Source organism: Cyprinus carpio, chromosome B9 (assembly GCF_018340385.1).
Source record: "Cyprinus carpio isolate SPL01 chromosome B9, ASM1834038v1, whole genome shotgun sequence".
NCBI lineage: Eukaryota > Metazoa > Chordata > Actinopteri > Cypriniformes > Cyprinidae > Cyprinus > Cyprinus carpio.
In genome coordinates, this window is record NC_056605.1 from 30089856 (window position 1) to 30110835 (window position 20980).

The 20980-nt window shown below is 33.8% G+C and overlaps 1 protein-coding gene across 1 annotated transcript in view; it reads left to right on the plus strand.

Annotated features, from left to right (window-relative positions):
- Positions 1 to 1259: 1259 nt before the first annotated feature.
- ifih1 (interferon induced with helicase C domain 1) overlaps positions 1260 to 20980 on the plus strand; it is a 30723-nt gene continuing 11002 nt past the window's right edge. Inside the window, exons 1-8 of the mRNA XM_042731879.1 lie at positions 1260 to 1830; positions 3149 to 3317; positions 4700 to 4885; positions 5144 to 5203; positions 12110 to 12306; positions 13613 to 13823; positions 15735 to 15952; positions 17601 to 17705. Of these exons, the coding sequence (XP_042587813.1) occupies positions 1393 to 1830; positions 3149 to 3317; positions 4700 to 4885; positions 5144 to 5203; positions 12110 to 12306; positions 13613 to 13823; positions 15735 to 15952; positions 17601 to 17705 (1584 nt within the window). The 5' untranslated portion in view covers positions 1260 to 1392. The remainder of the gene's footprint in view (positions 1831 to 3148; positions 3318 to 4699; positions 4886 to 5143; positions 5204 to 12109; positions 12307 to 13612; positions 13824 to 15734; positions 15953 to 17600; positions 17706 to 20980) is intronic.

The following is a 20980-nucleotide window of genomic DNA, read 5'->3' on the forward strand; positions in this document are numbered from 1 at the left end:
AATGGGTTGTATTGGTTTTGTCTCGTCGCACCGGGACACGGCATCACAATATGGCAAGGGGCATAACATTTCCATCACATGCTTGAGGTATTCGGCCAATTACAAAGCACTGGTTAGCTGGCCAATCAGAGAACACCTTGCTTTTCAGAGCAATGAGCTTTGTAAAAATCTATGTGTTTCAGAAAGGCGGGGCATAGAGGAGAAACAATAATGTACAGTATGTGGAAAATAATGTGTTTTTTTGAACCTTAAACAACATAAACACACTGCATTACACAAAATAAATAAAAATAATGTTCTTTTTTTAGCAGCGTTATATGACCCCTTTAAGATTGCCTAGTGTGAGTACACCCTTATCACCCGCATCCTGTACACACAAGTCTCTATGCACTCGCCCATCATGTGTTGTCCCACACCGCACTCTGCTGCGTTAGATCCCGCTATAATGCAGGTCTTTACTCGCAAGGTGCCTGTTATAATCAAAGCTCTGGACTCTGAGCATAACTTGTTAAAATATTTTCTATAAAAATATGCCCTGGCAGTGGCAAATAGCTTTGGTTTTATATTTAATTTGATTACATTAATGTTGTAAGCTGAGATTTACAAGAGATATTTTAACTGCTACTATGTAAAAGGAACACTGCTGTAAAAAAGCACCTTTATTTGTTTAAAGTATTTCAAAACCAAATGTTTTTGCACTTTTGTTCATATAACAGTCCTTTAAATGAAAAAAGCACATAATACACTACTTTTGAACGCATTATTCAATTTTGTGCATAATGCGATTAATCGCAGAAAATCATGCGATTAATCGTGGTAATGATAATAATAATAATAATTTAATCGGGGCAACGATTACATTTTTTATCAGATTTTCTCCAATAAATCACATTGTTATGCACAAAATTTTCTACACAACTTTGAATTTCTTTACAGTGTAGTATACTTTAATGATTTTTAATAAAACAAAAATGTCTTCATTAGCCTATAAAAGAAACCAATATTCAAAAATAAATATATTATATTATATTATATTATATTATAAACGTAGGAATGTTTTGCTTGCCAGTTTGGCATAATATATTCATTCTCCATCTAGTGTTTATTTGTTATTTAAAAATCGCAGAAATGTGTTAGTGTAGCCTACATATTTTTATATGACCGCAAAGCTGTCGACCTATGAATACATAAATGTATTTCGAAAAATGTTTTTGTAGTTGCCACTGTTAGCGAGAGGCGTCGCATATCTGACGTTTGAAAACCGAGACGAGAAACGAAAGCGAAAGTAAACAGGTCCGGGGAAACTGAGCACGGTTCCGTCGGCTCTAATAAACAGGGATCGGTGAACTCTGACAGAACGTCTGTTGATCTTTTCTGCGATATCTTATCAACATGAGCTGCGATAAGGACGCAGAGACGCGTCACACTCTGGACTGTTTCAGAGACAGACTGAAGCGACTCATTCAGGTCGAGCCACTTCTGGATCTGTTGCATTTCCTCGAACCGGATCGAAAGGACCGGATTAAAGCCAAGTTTCGTGAGGAGGGGAACATAAGCGCCGCGACACTTCTGATTGACGAGATTATTCACTCTAAAAACTGCGAGCAGGGATGGTCGAGAGAGCTGGTCACCGCGCTGGAGACCGTCGGGTGCAAACACGCCGCGAAGTACGTGTTGAACAGCCCACCGGAGCCCACAGAGGAGGCAGAGAACGACAGCTGCGTCCGGCTGATCGACCTCCTGCAGCTCACGCTGGTCAACATGAAGACCGCAGACGTGTGCGCGCACTGCCGCGTGATGGGGCTCCTGACGCAGGAGGACCAGGAGAATGTCAGTAATCTTACATAAGATCAGGGGGCCCAAATTTTTATTTTATCTTTTTTTTTTTTTTTTTGAAGTATTTGTGACCCTGGACCACAAAACTAGTCGTAAGGCTCTGAACAAAACAACCTGAAAGCTGAATAAATAAGCTTTCCATTGATGTATGGTTTGTTAGGATAGAACAGTATTTGGCTGAGATAAAACTATTTAGAAAATCGCCTTTAAAAGTTGTTCAAATGAAGTTCTTAGCAATGCATATTACTAATCAAAAATTCAGTTTTTATATATTTACGGTAGGAAATATGTCTTCATGGAACATGAACTTTACTTAATGTCCTAATGATTTGTGGCATAAAAGAAAAATCTATAATTTTGACCCATATAATGTATTTTTGGCTATTGCTACAAATATAGCCCAGCGACTTAAGACTGCTTTTGTGCTCCAGGGTCTCATTCATTCATTCTGTTAAAATATTGAAATATTAATTAAAAAAATTAGGGGGACTTAGTAAATATATAAGCTTACGTCACAGGTGCTGAAAAAAAAAGTTTGTAAACGATAGTCAGTCATGTAAAAATAATTATCATCAGTAGAGGGCGCTATAAACCAAACAAACAGATGTGCTGTAAATTGTGAATTTGAGTTACTGATGTGGCTCTGACATACTAGATGAAATATGAAACTCACAATTCAATAAAATGTTATTAGTAGTGATATTCAGAATTGGAAAATAACAACAATTATTATTTGTATTGATATATACTTTTATATCTAATTTATATTTTATATAAATATGCATATAATACTATTATTAATCAAATTAATAATGATTATTAATAATTACATCTAATTTAATATACTAATATTAGTGATAATTAATATATTGTTTTACATTGCATGTAATATACTTCTAACTATTATTATTATTACTACTACAACATTGGATGTAACATACTATTTACATTTATTCATTTAATATTCAAAAATAATAATTATTATTATTACTACAACATTGGATGTAATATACTATATTTATAATATTTATATATAATAATGTATTTAATATTCATAAATTATTATGCATTAATAATTGTAATTAATTCAAAGGGACGTGTAAATTTGTAAATTAAAAAAAAAAAAAAGATTAAATGAAAGTTAAGAATTCAAAATGTTCTGCATATCACGAATGACCCATACTGAGATTAACTAACCGTCCTGTGTGCCTCTTTGTCAATTTATCTCTCTAGTGTCTGTCAGCGTTGTTCTGTTGCCCTCTTGTCAATCATATTAAATGCATTATGCATTTGTTCATTATGACTCCGGCAGATTCTGAAACTCATAGAGAATCAAGGGAACATAGGTGGCGCTCGGCTGCTCCTCAAAAGGCTGGTGAAAAATGAAGCTGGCTGGTTTTCCAAATTCCTTCAGGCTCTGGAGGACACGGAGCACCACGAGCTGGTGCGCGAGCTGCGGGGAGAGCCGTGTAATGAGGACGGTGAGGCTCACAAATCATCTCCAGTGACTGATAAAGAATTTCATCAAGCTGCCACAGGCTCTCTTAGAAAAACAGGAAAGAAGCAGAGGTCAAACATCATTCTGTTGTTTAGACTAGATACCCCACTGTTAGTTTCTGTATAAACCTGAGAACAAACCAGCTCTTACAAAAGATCAGCATATGTTTCAAATGTTCTTAAGAAACTTGATGTGTTTCTGCTGGGGAACTAACACTGGGAAATCCACTTAATCTCAGTTCCTTGAAGTTTTTTTGGTACTTTTGAGGAACAGCAAGTAATTTGACATACCTTAACATTTGTATGTATTCTTTGTAAATTCTGTAGCATTTACAATATTTTTTTTTTTTTTTAAATAATCAAAACTACTGCTGTTTAAAACGTTGTGTGTCAGTAAGAAATGACTATTTTACCAAGGGTGCACTAAATTAATCAAATGTGAAAGTTAGATAAATGCTCTTCTTTTGAACTTTCTATTCATCAATCCTGAAAAAAAAAATGATCATGTCTCAAATATTAAGCAACATTTCGACTTTGCTAATAATCAGAAATGTTTCTTGAGCAGTAAATCAGCTATTAGAATGATTTCTGAAGATCATGTGACACTGAAGACTGGAGTAATGATGCTGAAAATACAGCTTTGCATCAGGAATAAATTATATTTTAAATTATATTAAAATAGAAAACAGTTATTTTAAACTAAAATAATATTTCACAGTATTACTGTTTTACTGTATTTTTAATCAAATAAATGCATCCTTGGTGAGCAGAAGATACTTTTTTCAAAAACATTAAAAATCTTACCGACCCCAGACTTTTGAACAGTAGTGTATGTTGTTAATGTTCTCATATAAAGTACACAATACAGTAACAGCACTTAATTTCTAAAAGAAAAAAAAAAGCATCTTGATAACTATAAAAATAATGATATCATTTTAAAATCATCAGAATCCACTCTAATATAATGAGCAGATGACAAAACCGCACAATAAACAGAACGTTTTTGTGCATTGATGTGAAAACTAATATAGTTATCATTAATAGTTATTGTTCTTGGTGTGAACAGGCCTCAAGATTTAGAGCATATCAAACTGAAGAGAAAAAAAAGGAAAAAAAAAACTTGTTTTTGAGAGTGTTACATTGATGAATCAGACTACACTGGGCATGCTCTTTGTTGCTGCCTTTTAAGAAATCATTTCTTGATTTCCAGAAACAGATGAAGCATGTGTCATTTAACATCATTCTTTTGAGACATGCAGTTATATGGTTTGGTTTCAACCATAGTTGCTTGACAGATATTCAGTGCGTTATGCATAAGGAGAGTTACTGTGGATTTAACTGTATTGATTACCTGTGTGTGTTTCAGAGGCCATGTCAGTCGAGACTGTTGAGGAGGGTGAACAGTCATGCTCATCTGCCACAGTGGAGACTAACATGTACAGCTCTATGTCACTTCCCCCTCCCGTTCTCTCAGCGAATAGCTCGCTTCTGTCAGAGGATCTGGACAGCAGTGTGGACAGCAGCGGTCTGGGTGCATGTGCTGACAATGAAGGTGAATATCTGGAGCTTGCTCTTTCACAAGTCATAGTACACTTGGGCAAGTAGACAATCCTGGCCTAAACATGATCAGCTACTATTCTTTGTATTATTGGACTGATTGATCTATCTGGAAACAAAACATCAAAGCCTGGACAAACACATGCAATGCAATGCAAAATGTGCAATGCAAATACAATGCAATGCAAATACAGTGTTTTAAATCTTCTGTGGCTCAAACCAAACTAACAGCAGCACATATATTCACTTGCAGAGGTCGACATGTACAAAGAAGGTGAGGAGGAAGATCTCACAGAGGATGATAATCCATCAGGTACAGTCACTTGACTTCCATGCATCTGCAAATCATTCAAAAGTCACTGGTTCTCGTTTTTTGTTGCAGTCCCAGCATTTAGCGTACTGTAAAAGATGCATAAAAGGATTAGTTGAATTACAATTTTTCTGTAGCATAGTTTCTATTTATACCCAGCTCTGAACTAATTCATCCAATCTCTAAAACACATTTTTAATATAGTTATCCAGGAGGGTTGTGTGCCATTCACTCGGATTTGAATTAAGAATTGCCTTTTAAATTCAATTTCTGAGTATCAATTAAACAAAATGCCTGTTACGAAAAATTGCCATTAATTACTATACATTTTACATTAAATTTGGATTACATAAAAATAAAGTTAAAAATACATGCAAAAAAATCTAATGAAAAAGTTAAATAAAAGTAAGCTGAATTAATAAATAAATGTTTAATAAAAAAATGTATTTAAAGTACAGGTTAAATAAATAAATAAATAAAAGTTAGTTAAATAAAAAAATCATAAATAAATGCATACTCGCACATACATAAAATAGACCAACATGATGCAGGCTTTCATGATGGATAGCTGGGTCTGTATGATGTGGCCCATTCAGTTCAAATTCACATTAATGAATTACAACCAGTCCCTATATTATGAAGTTTGCTTAACACATTAACCAATAATGAGGAACATCTGGAAAAGCCATGAAAATCCACTGGTCAAAAAGTGAAACAATTCATAACTCAATTAAGTAACACATAACCCTATTTAACAGCATTATGAATATTATTAACCCTGATTTAATACTAGTCAAGTCCTTTAATTGTACCTTCAATCATTTGTCCAGTTCATTGTTTGAAAGGAAATAAAACACTTTCTTGCAACCATTTGACATTTTAGCATAACTGCATAACTGTTCATTCTTTTGTAGAATACATCTAATGACCCATAATCCAGGCCTTTTCTTGAGAAATGTTCCTGCAAGCAATTAGCTGTCGGGAATTTTTTTTCATAGTGTTATTATTATTATTATATAGCATATGGAAAAGAATGGCTTAGATGTGTTCAGAAGTCAGATTCTCTGTGGTTTTGTTAGAGCTCCACATGTGATTGACTTTCCCCTCGACTGCAAAATGTTTGCCTGTCCCGTCTCCTCAATAAAGTGCTAAATCATTTTCATATCCAGGGAATATTTCCACTCAGATTTCAGCAAAGATGCCTTGTGCAGACCAAGCCCTGCTGCTAGCACGAGGCTTTGCTTGAGTGCATATTGAAGCGATCAAGAACGGGTCATCATGGTCTGTAGAAGAGAGAAGACGTGTGTTTGAAATGAGGAAAGATGCATTTGTGAAATTCTGCAAAACAAACATTGTTCACATAATGCATAATGCTCTCTAGAGACAAGCAGAGTGAATAAAAGGGAGTTAAAAGGCAGTTTTTAAATTAATGGCTAAACATCATGACATTGTTAGCATATTAACTGCAAATGTATTATAAACATTCCATATATAAATGAGCTATAGTGTTGCCTGCCTCAGTACATATTGCAAAGACAAATAGCATGCAATGCAAGAAATGCAACTGCAGCATGCATTCATTAGTCAATCATTGCTATATGTTTCACATTAAATATTCATTCAAAATAAAATACAAACAAAAAATAAAACATGCATTAAAATCATGATATTGCTAGCATAACCATTGCAAATTTATTATAAATGTTCACTATATCACTGAGCCTTAGTACTGGCCTAAAAAATAGACTGCAAACCCACATAGCAAGCATAATGCAAATGCAGCATCTAAAAATGAATGCATGGATTCATTACTCACTAATTGCTATACATTTCAAATTAAATTAAATTAAATTGCAACACATTAAAATAAAAACAACTGGGGAGAAACATTACTGTCCATTTCAAAATAAAACAAATAATAATAAAAATTGAAAGCATACATTAAAATCATCATATTGCCAGCATAATCAATGCAAATATAATACTATAATAATGAACATACATTCAATATATCACTGAACCCTTGTAGTGCCTCAAACATACTGTACACTGGAAAAACAAAACGTCAAATGTGACGCATAGGCAGCATGCAAAAGCTGATGCACATATTCATTACCCACTAATTATTACATATTTCAAATTAAATTAAATTAGAATCAATTAAAATAAAACATACTTTTGCAGTTAAACTGTTTTGAGACAAAACACGGATTCATTCACTCGCTAACCACTTCAGGTGCTTCTTCCAGGACATTCTCAGCTGAGTAATTCCCCGATGCACACGACTGTCGACCACATTTTAATGATCTGTTTAGTGCATTCTATCCTTCTGCCAAAAATGCTGTTAACATAACCATCAGATATTGCACTTAAACAGCTCATCCAGATCGATGACTTCTCTAGGAATGTCATATTGTCAGAGAATTATAAACAGTCTGAGTTTCCTGTTAGTACATAAAAAATGAGTCACACTAACAGACCAGTAAAAATCACATGTGTTAAGTGGTTAATTGCATTAGACTGCAAATGGATGATAGAGACGTGAATCTCCTCGATGACCCTCAGGCACATTAGTTTTGAGAACATGTTCCATATGCTGACAATCAAAGAGGGTGGAGATCCACCAGTCCACTGCATTACTTCATGAAGACACAATCATGGAGGACACGACCCATAGGAAAGAAAAATCACAACAGAGATTTCGTTCAAATTTTCTCCTTTCTACTAGACAAAGAGTAATTGGCTGAAAATGTCCTCACCCTCACGCCATCCAAGATGTAAATGAGTTTGTTTTTCTATGGGAACAGATTCAGAGAAATGTAGCATTGCATCACTTGCTCACCAGTGGATGCTCTGCAGTGAATGGGTGCCGTCAGAATGAGAGTCCAAACATCTGATAAAAACATCAAAATAATCCACAAGAAATCCACACCACTCCAGTCCATCAGTTAACATCTGGAGAAGACAAAAGCTGCATGTTTGTAAGAAACAAATCCATCATCATTTTTAATTTCAACCCATTGCTTCTGGCCATAATATGAGTCCAAAATCCATAATAACACTTCCTCCAGTGAAAAAGTCCATCATACCAAAATCCACCGACATATTTGGCTTATAAGCAGTGCTTGATCTGTGCAGATTTCTCTCCTGATTCACATGAGACAACTTCACTGAAGAAAGCAATATTGTGGATTATAGGCTTGTATTTTAGTCGATAGCAACAGTTTGAAGTTAAAACGCCTTATTGATGGATTTGTTTCTCACACATTTCTCTTTTAGGCTTCACAAGATGCTAATTCTCAGCAGGTCTCAGCTTTAGAATGTTGCAATTTAAGAAATTTAAAAAAAAAGTTTTTTTGGCCCTTTAATGTGTCACAAAAGATACCTGTATTGCCTCAGTTCAAGCAGCACACGTGAACCGATCGTCTTTTCATATTTACTTAAAGCATTAAATAAGCATGAATGAACTTCATAATGTATTTTATTTCAACCACAGAAAGATGTCAATACACACAATTTTTCATGTTTAAGTCCACCGAAGTTCATCAACTCTCCTGTCTGATTTCTTTGTCGGACATGATGGCAGATTCTGCGTTATGATTGGTCAGATCACCTGTCAAGCAAGCTCTTTGCGAACATTCAATTGAGGAACTGGAGTGGTGTGGATTGCTTGTGGATTACTGTGATGTTTTTATCAGCTGTTTGGACTCTCATTCTGACGGCACCCATTCACTGCAGAGGATCCATTGGTAAGCAACTGATGTAATGCTACATATCTCCAAATCTGATGAAGAAACAAACTCATCAACATCTTGGATGGCCAGAGGGTGAGTACATTTTCAGCAAATTTCCATTTTGGGGTGAACTATTCCTTTAATATGAACAAACATGTTCAAATTCTTCCAAGCTGCTATCCACATTTATTTTATAGCTCTAAACACTTACTATATGTCAACAATCATCTTATTTGTGCCTGTTTTTATGTCTCCTAAGGAATTTTAGGAGAAACATCAGAGACAGAAGTTGATTCTTAAACACTTGCATACCATAACTGAAAAATCCATTAGGTGTCTTGAGTTATAAAAGAACTTTCGCTCTGGGGAACCTGATTTGTTGCTTCCTTGTTTCCTTCTTGTGTAAGGAATTCCTTAAACTGAAGTCCGTTTCGTAAATCAAACAGGAAAGGTTGGAAAGGGTCAGCACTGCCTACGAGCCTGACTTACTATTGACTGATAACTTCAATATAATTCACAATTTAATGCATTCCTTCATGAATGAGGACCTTTTTTGACCTCTTTGATTAAAACAGCACTTTCCAAGAGTTTGCATGGGGGTTTACCTTGTCAAATCATATAAATGAGAGTGTCTTTAGATTAAAAAAGGACACAGAGTTCAGTGGATGTTCAGAACTAGCAAATGGCTTGCTATTTTCCAATGATTCACAATGGCATGTGAAATGTAACCGTTAATTCGTAGTGTTAAAAGTTCAAGCATGATGTTTAAGACAGTTTATTCCAAAAGATAAATGTGATGTGATTGATAAAATCTCTTGAGTTATGACGTCAATTTTTTAGGCAAACGTGGAAAACTAATTCATCATGGATTCGCTAGGGATTTTTTTTTTTTCCAGTTCTACAAGAAAAATAAGGTCTGTGGTGAAACTTAATTGAAGATGTTTATATAAGATCATACCAAGTTACTTTACCACAAGGGTTTGAGTTAAAAAAAAAAAGCTGTTGCATCATTTAATGACAATTAAGCACATACACCCCCGAAATACTGTAATGAATACTGTACAAAGGCAACACATACCACCATGGTACATACTTTATAATTTCATACAATCCGAATATATATTTTATATTCTTTTATTTAAAAAGTCTTAAATAGGCTTCATTTTATTGAAAATGTAATATAATAATTTTTTTTGTTTGTTTTGGTAGATACCGTATATTAAATACTTTACAATTTACATATAAAATTGCATAAAATGTTTATAAATTTTGTTTAATTGTTATTAAAATAAAAGTCATGCTGCACAAATAATACAAAATATTTTTTAAATTAATATTTCTAATTTCTTTTCTTTGATTTTAGGACTTTATTTGGGTTTTTATAACAGAGTTTTTAAATATGAATTAAAACAAGGTCTGCGACTTGACATTACTTGGAGATATTTGTATAAGATCAGACACCAAGTACACTTCAAGTAATGTTTACCACAGACATCATTTTACTTATAAATCCAAGACTGGCATTATGAAAGTCAATAAAATAATCCAGAAAACCAAAGGAACTGAAAGTTTGAAATTCTTGGGTTTTGTGGAATATAATCTGAGCAGCTATATTTGTAATTTGTAGGTGTGCATTAAAAAATGTATGTTATTAGTTACTAAATTTGTTGCAACTACCCAATTTGTTGCACCTGAATTTGGGCATTGGGATTGTTGTAGTCCTTAAATAGCAGCTTGTGGGAAATGTACATTTGCAAAGCACAACATTTACAACACGCCATGCAGTTTATTAAATAATATTAAACACAGAGACTCTGTTTTACTCATAAATTAAAAAAAAAAAGCCTTTCATGCAAAATTATCTTCTGGGTTTTAGATCGAAAAACTGAACAACTCTATGAGCCGCGTTCACTACTGAAGTTTAAAGCTCTGAAATTGGACTGATGATGCTGACAGACTAAACAAATGTTTAATATTGGCAGAGAACATTAAGTTTCCACATGAAGCCACGTGAATGAAAACACACAGACCTGCTTCAGCGGCTCATCTGTACTCAGCCAAAAGCTCAGTCTCAGCTTGTGTGTTTCTAGGGTAATTGTTCTCCCAGACCGAAGCAAAATGGGATCTTCTAGGAACCCTATTTTGAATTTTGCCTTTCTGTAAGTGAAACCATGTACAGATGTGTAGATCTGCATCCTTGTGTTTGGATAGTGTGGAATTTCCACTTTAATTCATTAGATCAGTCTAAATATTACAGAGAGCTAGAGGCTATGAAATCATGTTTACATGGGGAATCTCACAAAAAAAAACAAAAAAAACATTCAGGTCACATTTCCTCACAAAATAAAAATAAAAATATTGTGGGGGGGGTGGAGAAAAATAGTAATTGTTTATAGTAATTTCTGATTTTCTTCATTTAATATTTCACAAATTAATGATCAAATATTTTAAAATATATTTTATTGTAAAATAATACTGTAAAATAATCAAAAATATTTTATTTTATATATTTGCACTGTGATGATACAATTAAGCAGATTTACAATTAATTACAGTAATGCTTCAATATGTTTTAATTTTTAGTTTTAATAATTATGATTATTTTCGAAACATTTTACTCAAATTTTACTCAGACTAAACACACACTTAATATTTGCAGAGCACGTTTCCACATCAAGGAAACACAATTTTGGTATACTTCACAATTACAGTATAATATAGAAGCAGTAAAATATAAATTGAAGCAGTAATAATGACCACATATACACACTTTTAATAAAATATTTGAATAAGATAACATTTTAATTATTATATAACATATATGTAAAATATTTTTCCTCACATTACAGTTATGATGAGCAAAAAGTAAGATTGAACTAAAAATTTACTTCATTTCGTTATATTAAAAAAAGGTTTTTTTGTTTGTTTGGTTTTTTTTCAAGGGTAAATATTGCCTTTACATGGTCTCAGGTTTTGTGAGATTCGCAGCAGAGCTTTAGAGGGGGTGACTTCATAAACAGCAATGTTATTCTAACTAGCAGGGGATAAAGAAAGCACAGCTGTAATTGCATTAGCTGAACCACCGAGACACACACGACCTCCTCTGCACTGATGCTGCAGGCAAACACAACTGTCTAATTACAGGATCACCTCTCTCTCTCTCTCTCTTCCTCAGAGGAAGACAAGAGAGATATTGTACTGCGTGACTATCAGATGGAGGTGGCGAGACCAGCTCTGGAGGAAAAGAACATCATCATCTGCCTCCCTACAGGAAGCGGGAAAACCAGAGTTGCTGTGTATATCACTAAGGAACATTTGGAGAAGAGGAAGCAGATGGGACAACCGGGGAAAGTTGTTGTTTTGGTCAACAAGGTGCCATTCATTTACTACAAATATAACAAACTCACGTGTAACATATAATAGTGTCTTATAATATAATATATAATTATAATACTTATAGGATCAAATGATCTTGGTATCAAACAATCAATTATTTTTTTGTTTGTTCAAATAAATATTTATCTAATTTATTTTATTAAAATTTAAACATTTATCATCAAATTCTTACCAGACCAAATGACACTAGTATCAATAAATTCTTTATTTAAATATTTATATTTATTTCAGTTGATATTTATTATTAATTATTTAATTTATTTTATTAAACTCTCTTTGAGAAATGTTTCTATTTCTCTTCAAATTCTTACAAGGCCAAATAATCTTATCTGTTATGTAATTATTTATTATTTAAACGTATTTATTTAAATTTTTCAAATATTTTATTTATTAAAATAAATATTAATATTGATTTGACTTATTTTATTTTATTAAAAAACAATCATCACTCATCAAATTCTCAAAATAAGACAAAATAATCTTGGTATCTATGAATTATTTATTTAAATGGTTTTATTTATTAAAATAAATATTTATATATAAAAACTCAAAACAAATTCTTACAAGTTCAAACAATCTTGATATCTATATATTTTTTTTAAATGCATTTAAATATCTTTATTAAAATAAATATTTATATTGATTTTATTGTATTAAAAATCAAACATTTCTCATCTTAGCAGGCCAAACAATCTTGGTATCTATAAAATTATTATTATTATTATTTTTAAATATCTTTATTTATTTACGTTATTTATTTCTCATAAATTCTTTGAAGACCGAATGATCTTGGTATTAACAATAATTTTACAGCTCTTAGCTCTTACTGTATGACAACAATTGTCTAATTTTTTGTTTATTCTTAGAATTTTAAGAGAAAAATCTAAGACAAGTCTTCTGAGCTATTAACATGCAACTTTTGATCAATAACATTCTTTACTTCCCAGGCTGATTAGATCAACAGGCACTGACCTAGAGTTTCTTTCAGGCCTCTGAAAGAGAAAAACAGAAACTAGATGATTTCGAGTGTTCGCTGTAGCAGCAGAGGGACTTTCTGTCCTGCTGAATCATGTCTTTAACTGCTCAAGTTCATAAAGCATATTAATATCAGCAGAAGTGTGGAGCAAACATACGACTCAGCACTTCAGTTGGTGCAGATTTCCTCCAAACCACGACTACTTAAAATGATATCACAAAAAAAAAAAAAAAAAAATCCTGCTATGCCCTAGCGACCAACCAGAAAACCCTAGCAACCTAATAATGCTATATGATATCTTTCCAGGTTCCCCTGGTCGAGCAGCACTACAAGGCCGAGTTTGGGCGGTTTCTGAAGCACCAGTACTCAGTGGAGCGGGTCAGTGGAGCCTCGCAGCTCAAAATCTCCTTCCCACAAATCATCGAGCAAAATGACATCATCATCTGCACAGCACAGATTCTGGAAAACTCTTTGGCCAAAGCCAAGAACGGCGACGAGGACGGGATCAAATTATCACGTAGGTCACATTTTCCTTCTCTCCAAACATCATTTGAACACTCGTCCAGTCGAATGGGTTCAGGCTCTGTTAGACGTTGAAAGGAGACCAGAGCTCCTCCTCTGAGGTTTCATGTGACAGTGTTTTTCCCCATCAGTCTTTGCTGGCAGATTCGTCTCTCCTGTGAGTCTCTCTGGCAGCGTCCGCCGCAAGGTGGGATTCCTCCTCTGTGCCATATGCTGTTTGCCCCCCCCCCCCCCTTCTGTTTTACTCTTAAACCCTTTATTTTATTTTTTCCACCACATGTCTGGCTGATCAAATTCAGTGGAGAATTGCTGTCATTTTCAGAGTGTGAGCTCCATTTCATCTCTCACTCCAGCCCTGAGGGGCCAAACAGGCAGCACCTTTAAAGTCTGATTTGTAAAACGTGGCCCCATCACCCACCACCTCTTCGTCAGTGTGTGAAATGCAGACTAGCTGGGTTTTTCTTTTCCCAGAGACCCCTGGGAGTGCCGGAAGGCGACACAAAAACGGCTGTAAACTGATCCGGTGAGAGTGGACTGGAGGTTTACAGCACCCGCCTTTGTTGATTAGAAACACATGCTATTTGTATGTACGGACTATAAACGATGTGTTTTTATTAACATGGGATTTGTATATACAGTTTTGTCATGATCATCAAATTACAACTGGCGATTAATGGTACAAATACAAATAATTGCAATTATGAAAGGAAATTTGAGCTAAAAATAAACATTCTGCCCTCACATCGTTCCGAACCTATACAAGTTTCTTCTGCAGAAAACAAAAGATGTTCTGAAGAACTTGAGTCCTAACAACATTGAGAAAACATTTAAAAGCATTGCTTAAAAAAATCTTCTTTTACATATTTAATGGACAAAAAAAGTCATATAGGTTTGGAACTGGAATATGTAAATGATGAGTTTTTGATCAGAATTTTAATTTTTAATTTTAATATCCCTTTATGGCAAGACACTACAGGTGATAATCGATATCACTATACTTTCCCCTATGAATAAGTGGATTAAGACAATAATTCATTTGTATTACAAGGTTTCTGAAATGTTATGTTTAAATATGCAAATAAGACTTACCCAATTAAATATGCACTCATTTGTATACATTTCTAGAACGGAAATATGAATGTTGGATAAACATATTAGAATTAAAGATTTTTACAGAGGAGAGTCCATAAAACCACAAATAAAATGTTGTATAAAATCAGGCAAATGATATAGGAACAAACCTTTCTGTAAATAACTTTCAAATACAGATGGGAATAAAACTGTAAAGTTTGGTGCTGCAGAAATGGAGTGAAAAACGAATTAAGTAAAATCATCCTTAAAAAACATGTATTATAATTGAAATCTACAGTTGAAATTTACTACTTTGGATGTTTTCCTTCCACTAGTCTGAAAGAAAAGAAGCTATGCATGCTAAATAGCCCTAAATCTCAAAACTAACCAGTGCATGAAAAAGAAAAAAACAATACTTTTGCCTGTAGTGTCTCGCCATTAAACTCAGATTTCACACAATAAAACCTAAAATTAAGTACATTACTAATTTTAAATTTTAATATTCTATAAATTATCAAATCTAATATTAAGTAATATTGCATTAAAACGAAGCAATATTGCACTAGATGTATATTAATAATTTTTAATATTTTTAAATATTAAAATCCTATAAGTTGGTACAGTTCTATAAATTGTCAATAGTTATTGTATTTTTAATTTATTGTCTATTCTCTTTATTATAAGTGTTATATTTCATTTTACTACCTTAAATTATATGCATGCCTTTACTTTTTTTCTGCACTGGAAACTGCTCCTGTCACCAAGACGAATTCCTTGGTAATAAAGCTGTTTCTGATTCAGATTTTCATTTCGAATTTAATTTCTATACTTGCAGAGTTCACTCTGATGGTTATTGATGAATGCCATCACACGAAGAAGGGCGGTGTGTATAACCACATTATGATTCGCTACCTGAAACAAAAACATCAGAACCAGCTCCTGAAGAAGCAGGACAAGAGTCCCGTTCCGCTCCCTCAGATTCTGGGTCTGACGGCCTCACCTGGTGTGGGAGGAGCCATGAGCCAGCAGAGAGCGGAGGAACACATTCTCCAGGTATCAGCGACGCCCGCTCCCAGTAATGCTTCTGCATTGTTCTGCTTATCTACAACCATACAGCAAAGACAAAAAAATGTGTTATTTGAGTTGTGATGTTGCATTCAACACATCTTTCTATTGGACAAAAAAAGAAATTAATAATAATAATAATGATATTAGAATGATTTCTGAATGATCATGTGACACTGAAGACTGCAGTAATGATGCTGAAAATTCAGCTTTGATCACAGGAATAAATTACTTTTTAAAATATGTTCAAACAGAAAACATTTATTTTAAATTGCAATAATATTTCATAACATTACTATAATATATTTACTGTGTTTTCATCAAATAAATGCAGCTTTGGTGAGCATCAGATGCTTTGAAAAACATTTCTCATTTGCTAACAATGAACACTATATTTTGACAGCATTTATTAACCTTTGTTAATGTTAGTTGATAAAATGTTCATGTCCATGTTAGTTTACAGTGCATTAACTAATGTACTCGTAAATGTTGATATTAACATTGAGATTAATAAATGCTGTACGAGTATTCTTATAGTAAGTTAGTTCCTTTAAATTACCACAAGTACCTAAAAACTGGAATACTTTTTTTTTTCCAGATCTGTCTGTTGTTATGGGAATGACTTTAATGAAGTCTGGTAGTGTATGATCCTCAGTCATGCCTAGCTTTTACATTTACGTTTACATTTAGTCATTTAGCAGACGCTTTTATCCAAAGTGACTTACAAATGAGGACAATGGAATTCTGTTCAGATTTTAAAAGTTGTGTAGTGTATTCCAGCCTTTAGTTCTTGAATGGAACTGTTAAGGAACTGGAATCATTAAGCGGAAGCAAATTTTTAAAGTCTATATCTCATGTTACATGTTATGAGAACAACGCTGAGCAAATCCATATGTTAGCGAATACACACTCTAAAATACACAAATTCTACATTCTGCTTTACTTCAAGTTCTTTTCCTTGTTCACTCAAAAAAAAAAAAAAAAAAAAAATCTTCCCCAAGTGTTTTTCTGTAATCTGACTTTTCCACACACACCCTCCTCTCCCACATCTCTTAATGTTGTCTCCACCGAAAAGCTGTTTCCAATATTCTGCGTGGCCTCTGTGCTGGAGGCAACCATAAACCTCCGCATGCCTTTCATGCCTCTCCAGTCAGGACCCTGCATCACATTATTACTCTGCTGGCCTGTTTTAACATCACTTTTTATGACAACAGCAGCAAAGTGCCAAGAGAAACTCTTTAGCAGTGGTTTCTCAGTACTACAAAAATCAAGATTAAGAAATGGCAATTGGCTTCTTTTAAAAACGAATGATTTTTTCAAGACATTGACAGCAAACTGGAACAACAAACATGCAAACAACAAACCCAGCCGATGTAGTCTGATTCACAATCAAAGGACTCCTGTAAACTGAATATTTTACTAAATGAGTCAAAATGAGTGATTCTAACTGATAAGTCAAGAATCACTAACAAAAACTAACATTTTGCTATTTGTAAATGCTATTCAATCATTCAAGGTCAGTTTATGTCCACTGATGTGTGATGCAATTGATCGTTGCACAGTTTATGTGTTAGCCATCTCTTAACTGGAGCTGTGAGTTCAACAGTATGTGTCTCATTATTTTGATTCATTACAGATCTGCGCAAACTTGGATGCCTTTACTATAAAAACAAAGACTTTTGAAGAAGAGGAGGCCAAAACACCATTCAAAAGGATTGCAAGAGCAGAAGAGAGGAAGGAGGTAATTCCACTTAATGTGTGTCATCGAATAAACATTATGAAGTGTGTCATTTCTGCACCACTAGTTTGGGATCATAATTTACTCACCCTCATGTCGTTTCAAATCTGTATAGGTTTCTTTCTTATGTTGAACATAAAAGAAAATATTTTGAAGAATGCTGGTAATCGAAAGTTGATCCCCATTGAATTTCATAGTATTTCTTTCCCTACTACGGAAGTCAATGGGGACCAACAACTGTTTGGTCAAAATGTCTTCTTTTGTGTTCAACATCAGAAAGAAACTGAAAGATGAAAAAAAAAATCATTTTTGGGTGAATTATCCCTTTAAGAAAAAAAAGTTCTGAATATTTTATACTCCTGAAATACTGCTTAAAGTTACTCAACGCTCAAGTTAAGTTATTAAGGAAGTCAGTGGGGTCCATCAACTGTTTGGTTAATTTTTGGGTGAACTATTCCTTTAAGAATGTTTTCATCTTTTTTCTTACAATTGTTCTTAAGACAAAACTTGAGAAGACCTTTAAAAAATAATCTTCTTAAATATCATCATAAATAAATTCGTAAAGTTAGAAAAACCTCCAACTTGCATTAAATCATCAAAGGTAAGACGTTTAATGATTTGATTGGGTTGTTTCACATTAATAATTCATCAGTGAGGCTTCTGCAAGAAGAGTAAAACAAACTAAGTCTGTCAGAAAAAGTAACATTTTACATTTTTTTTTTTAAAGAAAATATTTGAGAACTTAAGGTTTTTCTCCCTTTTTTGAGAACTGCACTACTTACAAAGGTCTTGGAATTAAGGTTAAGAAATAAATTTTTCCAAACATGGATTTACAAAACATTCTTAAGAATAAACTAATTACCTAACTAACTAGGGCTGGTCGATATGGCCAAAAAATTATCATGATAAGCAGATATAGATTTATGTTCATAATCAAAATCAGTTATATCTGTAAAAATTGAAGCAATCTCATTTTTAAATGGTGAAATTTAATTATTCTGACTGTTTTAAGTTGTTTTTTGTTTGTTTTTAACCATTGGTCTTCCATAGTAGCATAAATTTAGATCATGATAATCACAGTTAAAACCACAAATACAGCACCTCAATACCATGGTAAAAATGTAATATGGCTTATGAAAAACAGTAGTCTAAAACGGTAAACGCTCTAAACGGATTTATTCGCGTTCTTCGCTGAATTCACTAGCAAAACACACTGCTAGTGCTAGATAAAAATAGCGTGATGAATCACACTTTAGCGGTTGTATTTTTAAGCATGCTGAAAAAAAGTGGAAGTGGCGAAAGAGGAAGGAATAAGAGCTTGAGGTAAGCAGTTTTTTGTATTAGCACCATGTTGCGTTGATTTCATGTTGCATGTTTATTGGTTGGTCGGTAAACGTGGATCGTACCAGCAAACACACAGTGCGATGATCATGCTGTATTTATAGGCTATTTTTGGTTGCAAGACCGTGACAAAACTGTCTTTGAACCTCTCTCACTGTACGACACAGTGATCTGATAGAATCATTGATAAAGTAAATATGCTAAATTGCTTTAATGAACACTTCATAGCTTCTGGTTTTTGTTCGATTCAGTTAACGGTGCTCATGAGAATCCTTTGATTGTTCAGACAGAGAGCTTAGTGTCTAGTCAATCTTTCAACTTTTCACCAATTGCAATCTCTGAGGTTTGCAAAGCCCTTAAATCTTTAGATGTTTCGAAATCGGCAGGTCCTGATAATTTAGAACTTTCTTTTTAAAGCTAGCAGCTGATTTTATTGCCCCACCTCTGACTCATATTTTTAAACTTACACTTAAATCAAATTAAATTCCACCCATATTTAAATCAGCATATCCCCCACAAATAATTAAAACAAATAATCACACACACCCAAATAATTACCGGCCCATTTCCAAGCAGTCAGTCTTGGCCAAAGTCCTCGAAACATTTGTCAACAATCAATTAAAAGACTTTCTTTCTGTTAATAATATCCTGTCTGATTTTCAATCTGGTTTTAGAAAACAACAAAGCACATCTAGAGCAGCCTTAAAGGTACCAAATTATTTTATTGAATCTGTTGATAACAAAAAACACTGTGCAGCCTTATTCATCGATCTATCAAAAGCATTTGATACGGTTGATCATAATTTACTAATACAACGACAGGCAGAAGGTTTTATCTCTGGTTCACTCAATGTCACTAAAGGTGTGCCACAGGGTTCAGTCCTTGGACCACTCCTATTTACTCTATATATAAATAATACTGATCATAATGTTCAAAATTTAAATTTTCATTATTACGCTGATGATACAGTTCAACAGCCACACCCAATCTGGCTCTCTCTCAGTTACAGCTTGCATTTGATATTGTTCAGCGTAACTTATTTGAATTGAAACTAGTTTTAAATGTTGATAAAACAAAATTCATGTTGTTTTCTAAATCAAAATTAATCCCCCATAATAATCTTCTGCCTATTACTACGTCCCAAGGTTCAGAAATTGAGTTTGTGTCTCAGTATAGGTATTTGGGGATTTTAATTGATGACGCTCTTTCCTTTGGCCCTCATGTTCAGCACATGCTTTAGACACTGTTTATCATGGTGCACTGTAGTTCATAACAAATCTTAAAACCCTCACTCATCATTGTGTGTTGTATGCTCGGGTTGGCTGGTCTGCGTTGTCCATCCGAAGACAAAAACACTGGCATGTTTTTATTTATAAATCTATCCTGGGTTTACTTCCTTCTTATCTTTGTACATACATCTGTAAAAAGTATGCTTGTAGCTATAGCCTCCGGTCACAGGATATGTTTTTACTGTCTGTTCCAGTGGTACGTACTGAATTGGGGAAAAAGGCATTTAAATTTGCTGCTCCCACTGCCTGGAATTGTTTGCAAAGTACATTGAAACTGAGGGAACTGGTTTCGTTGGACACTTTTAAAGTAGTTTTAAATGATTTGGAGAATGAAACATCAGGTTGTAGATGTTTTAGCTAGTTATGTATTGATATTGAAATTTGATGGATTTGCTTGTGTGTGTACAGTACATGTGTATGTATTGTTGGATGTTATTTGTTACACTCAAACGTGCTGTGTCTGTCAGTCTTGGCCAGGAAGCTTTTGTAAAAGAGATTCTTAATCTCAATGTGCTTCTTTCCTGGTAAAATAAAGGTTATAATAATAATAATAATAATAATAATAACGACACAGCACCACCGATTAGTTTGGATTATCACGTTTGTTTCACGATTGATATCACACGATAATAATCAATATCGTTTTA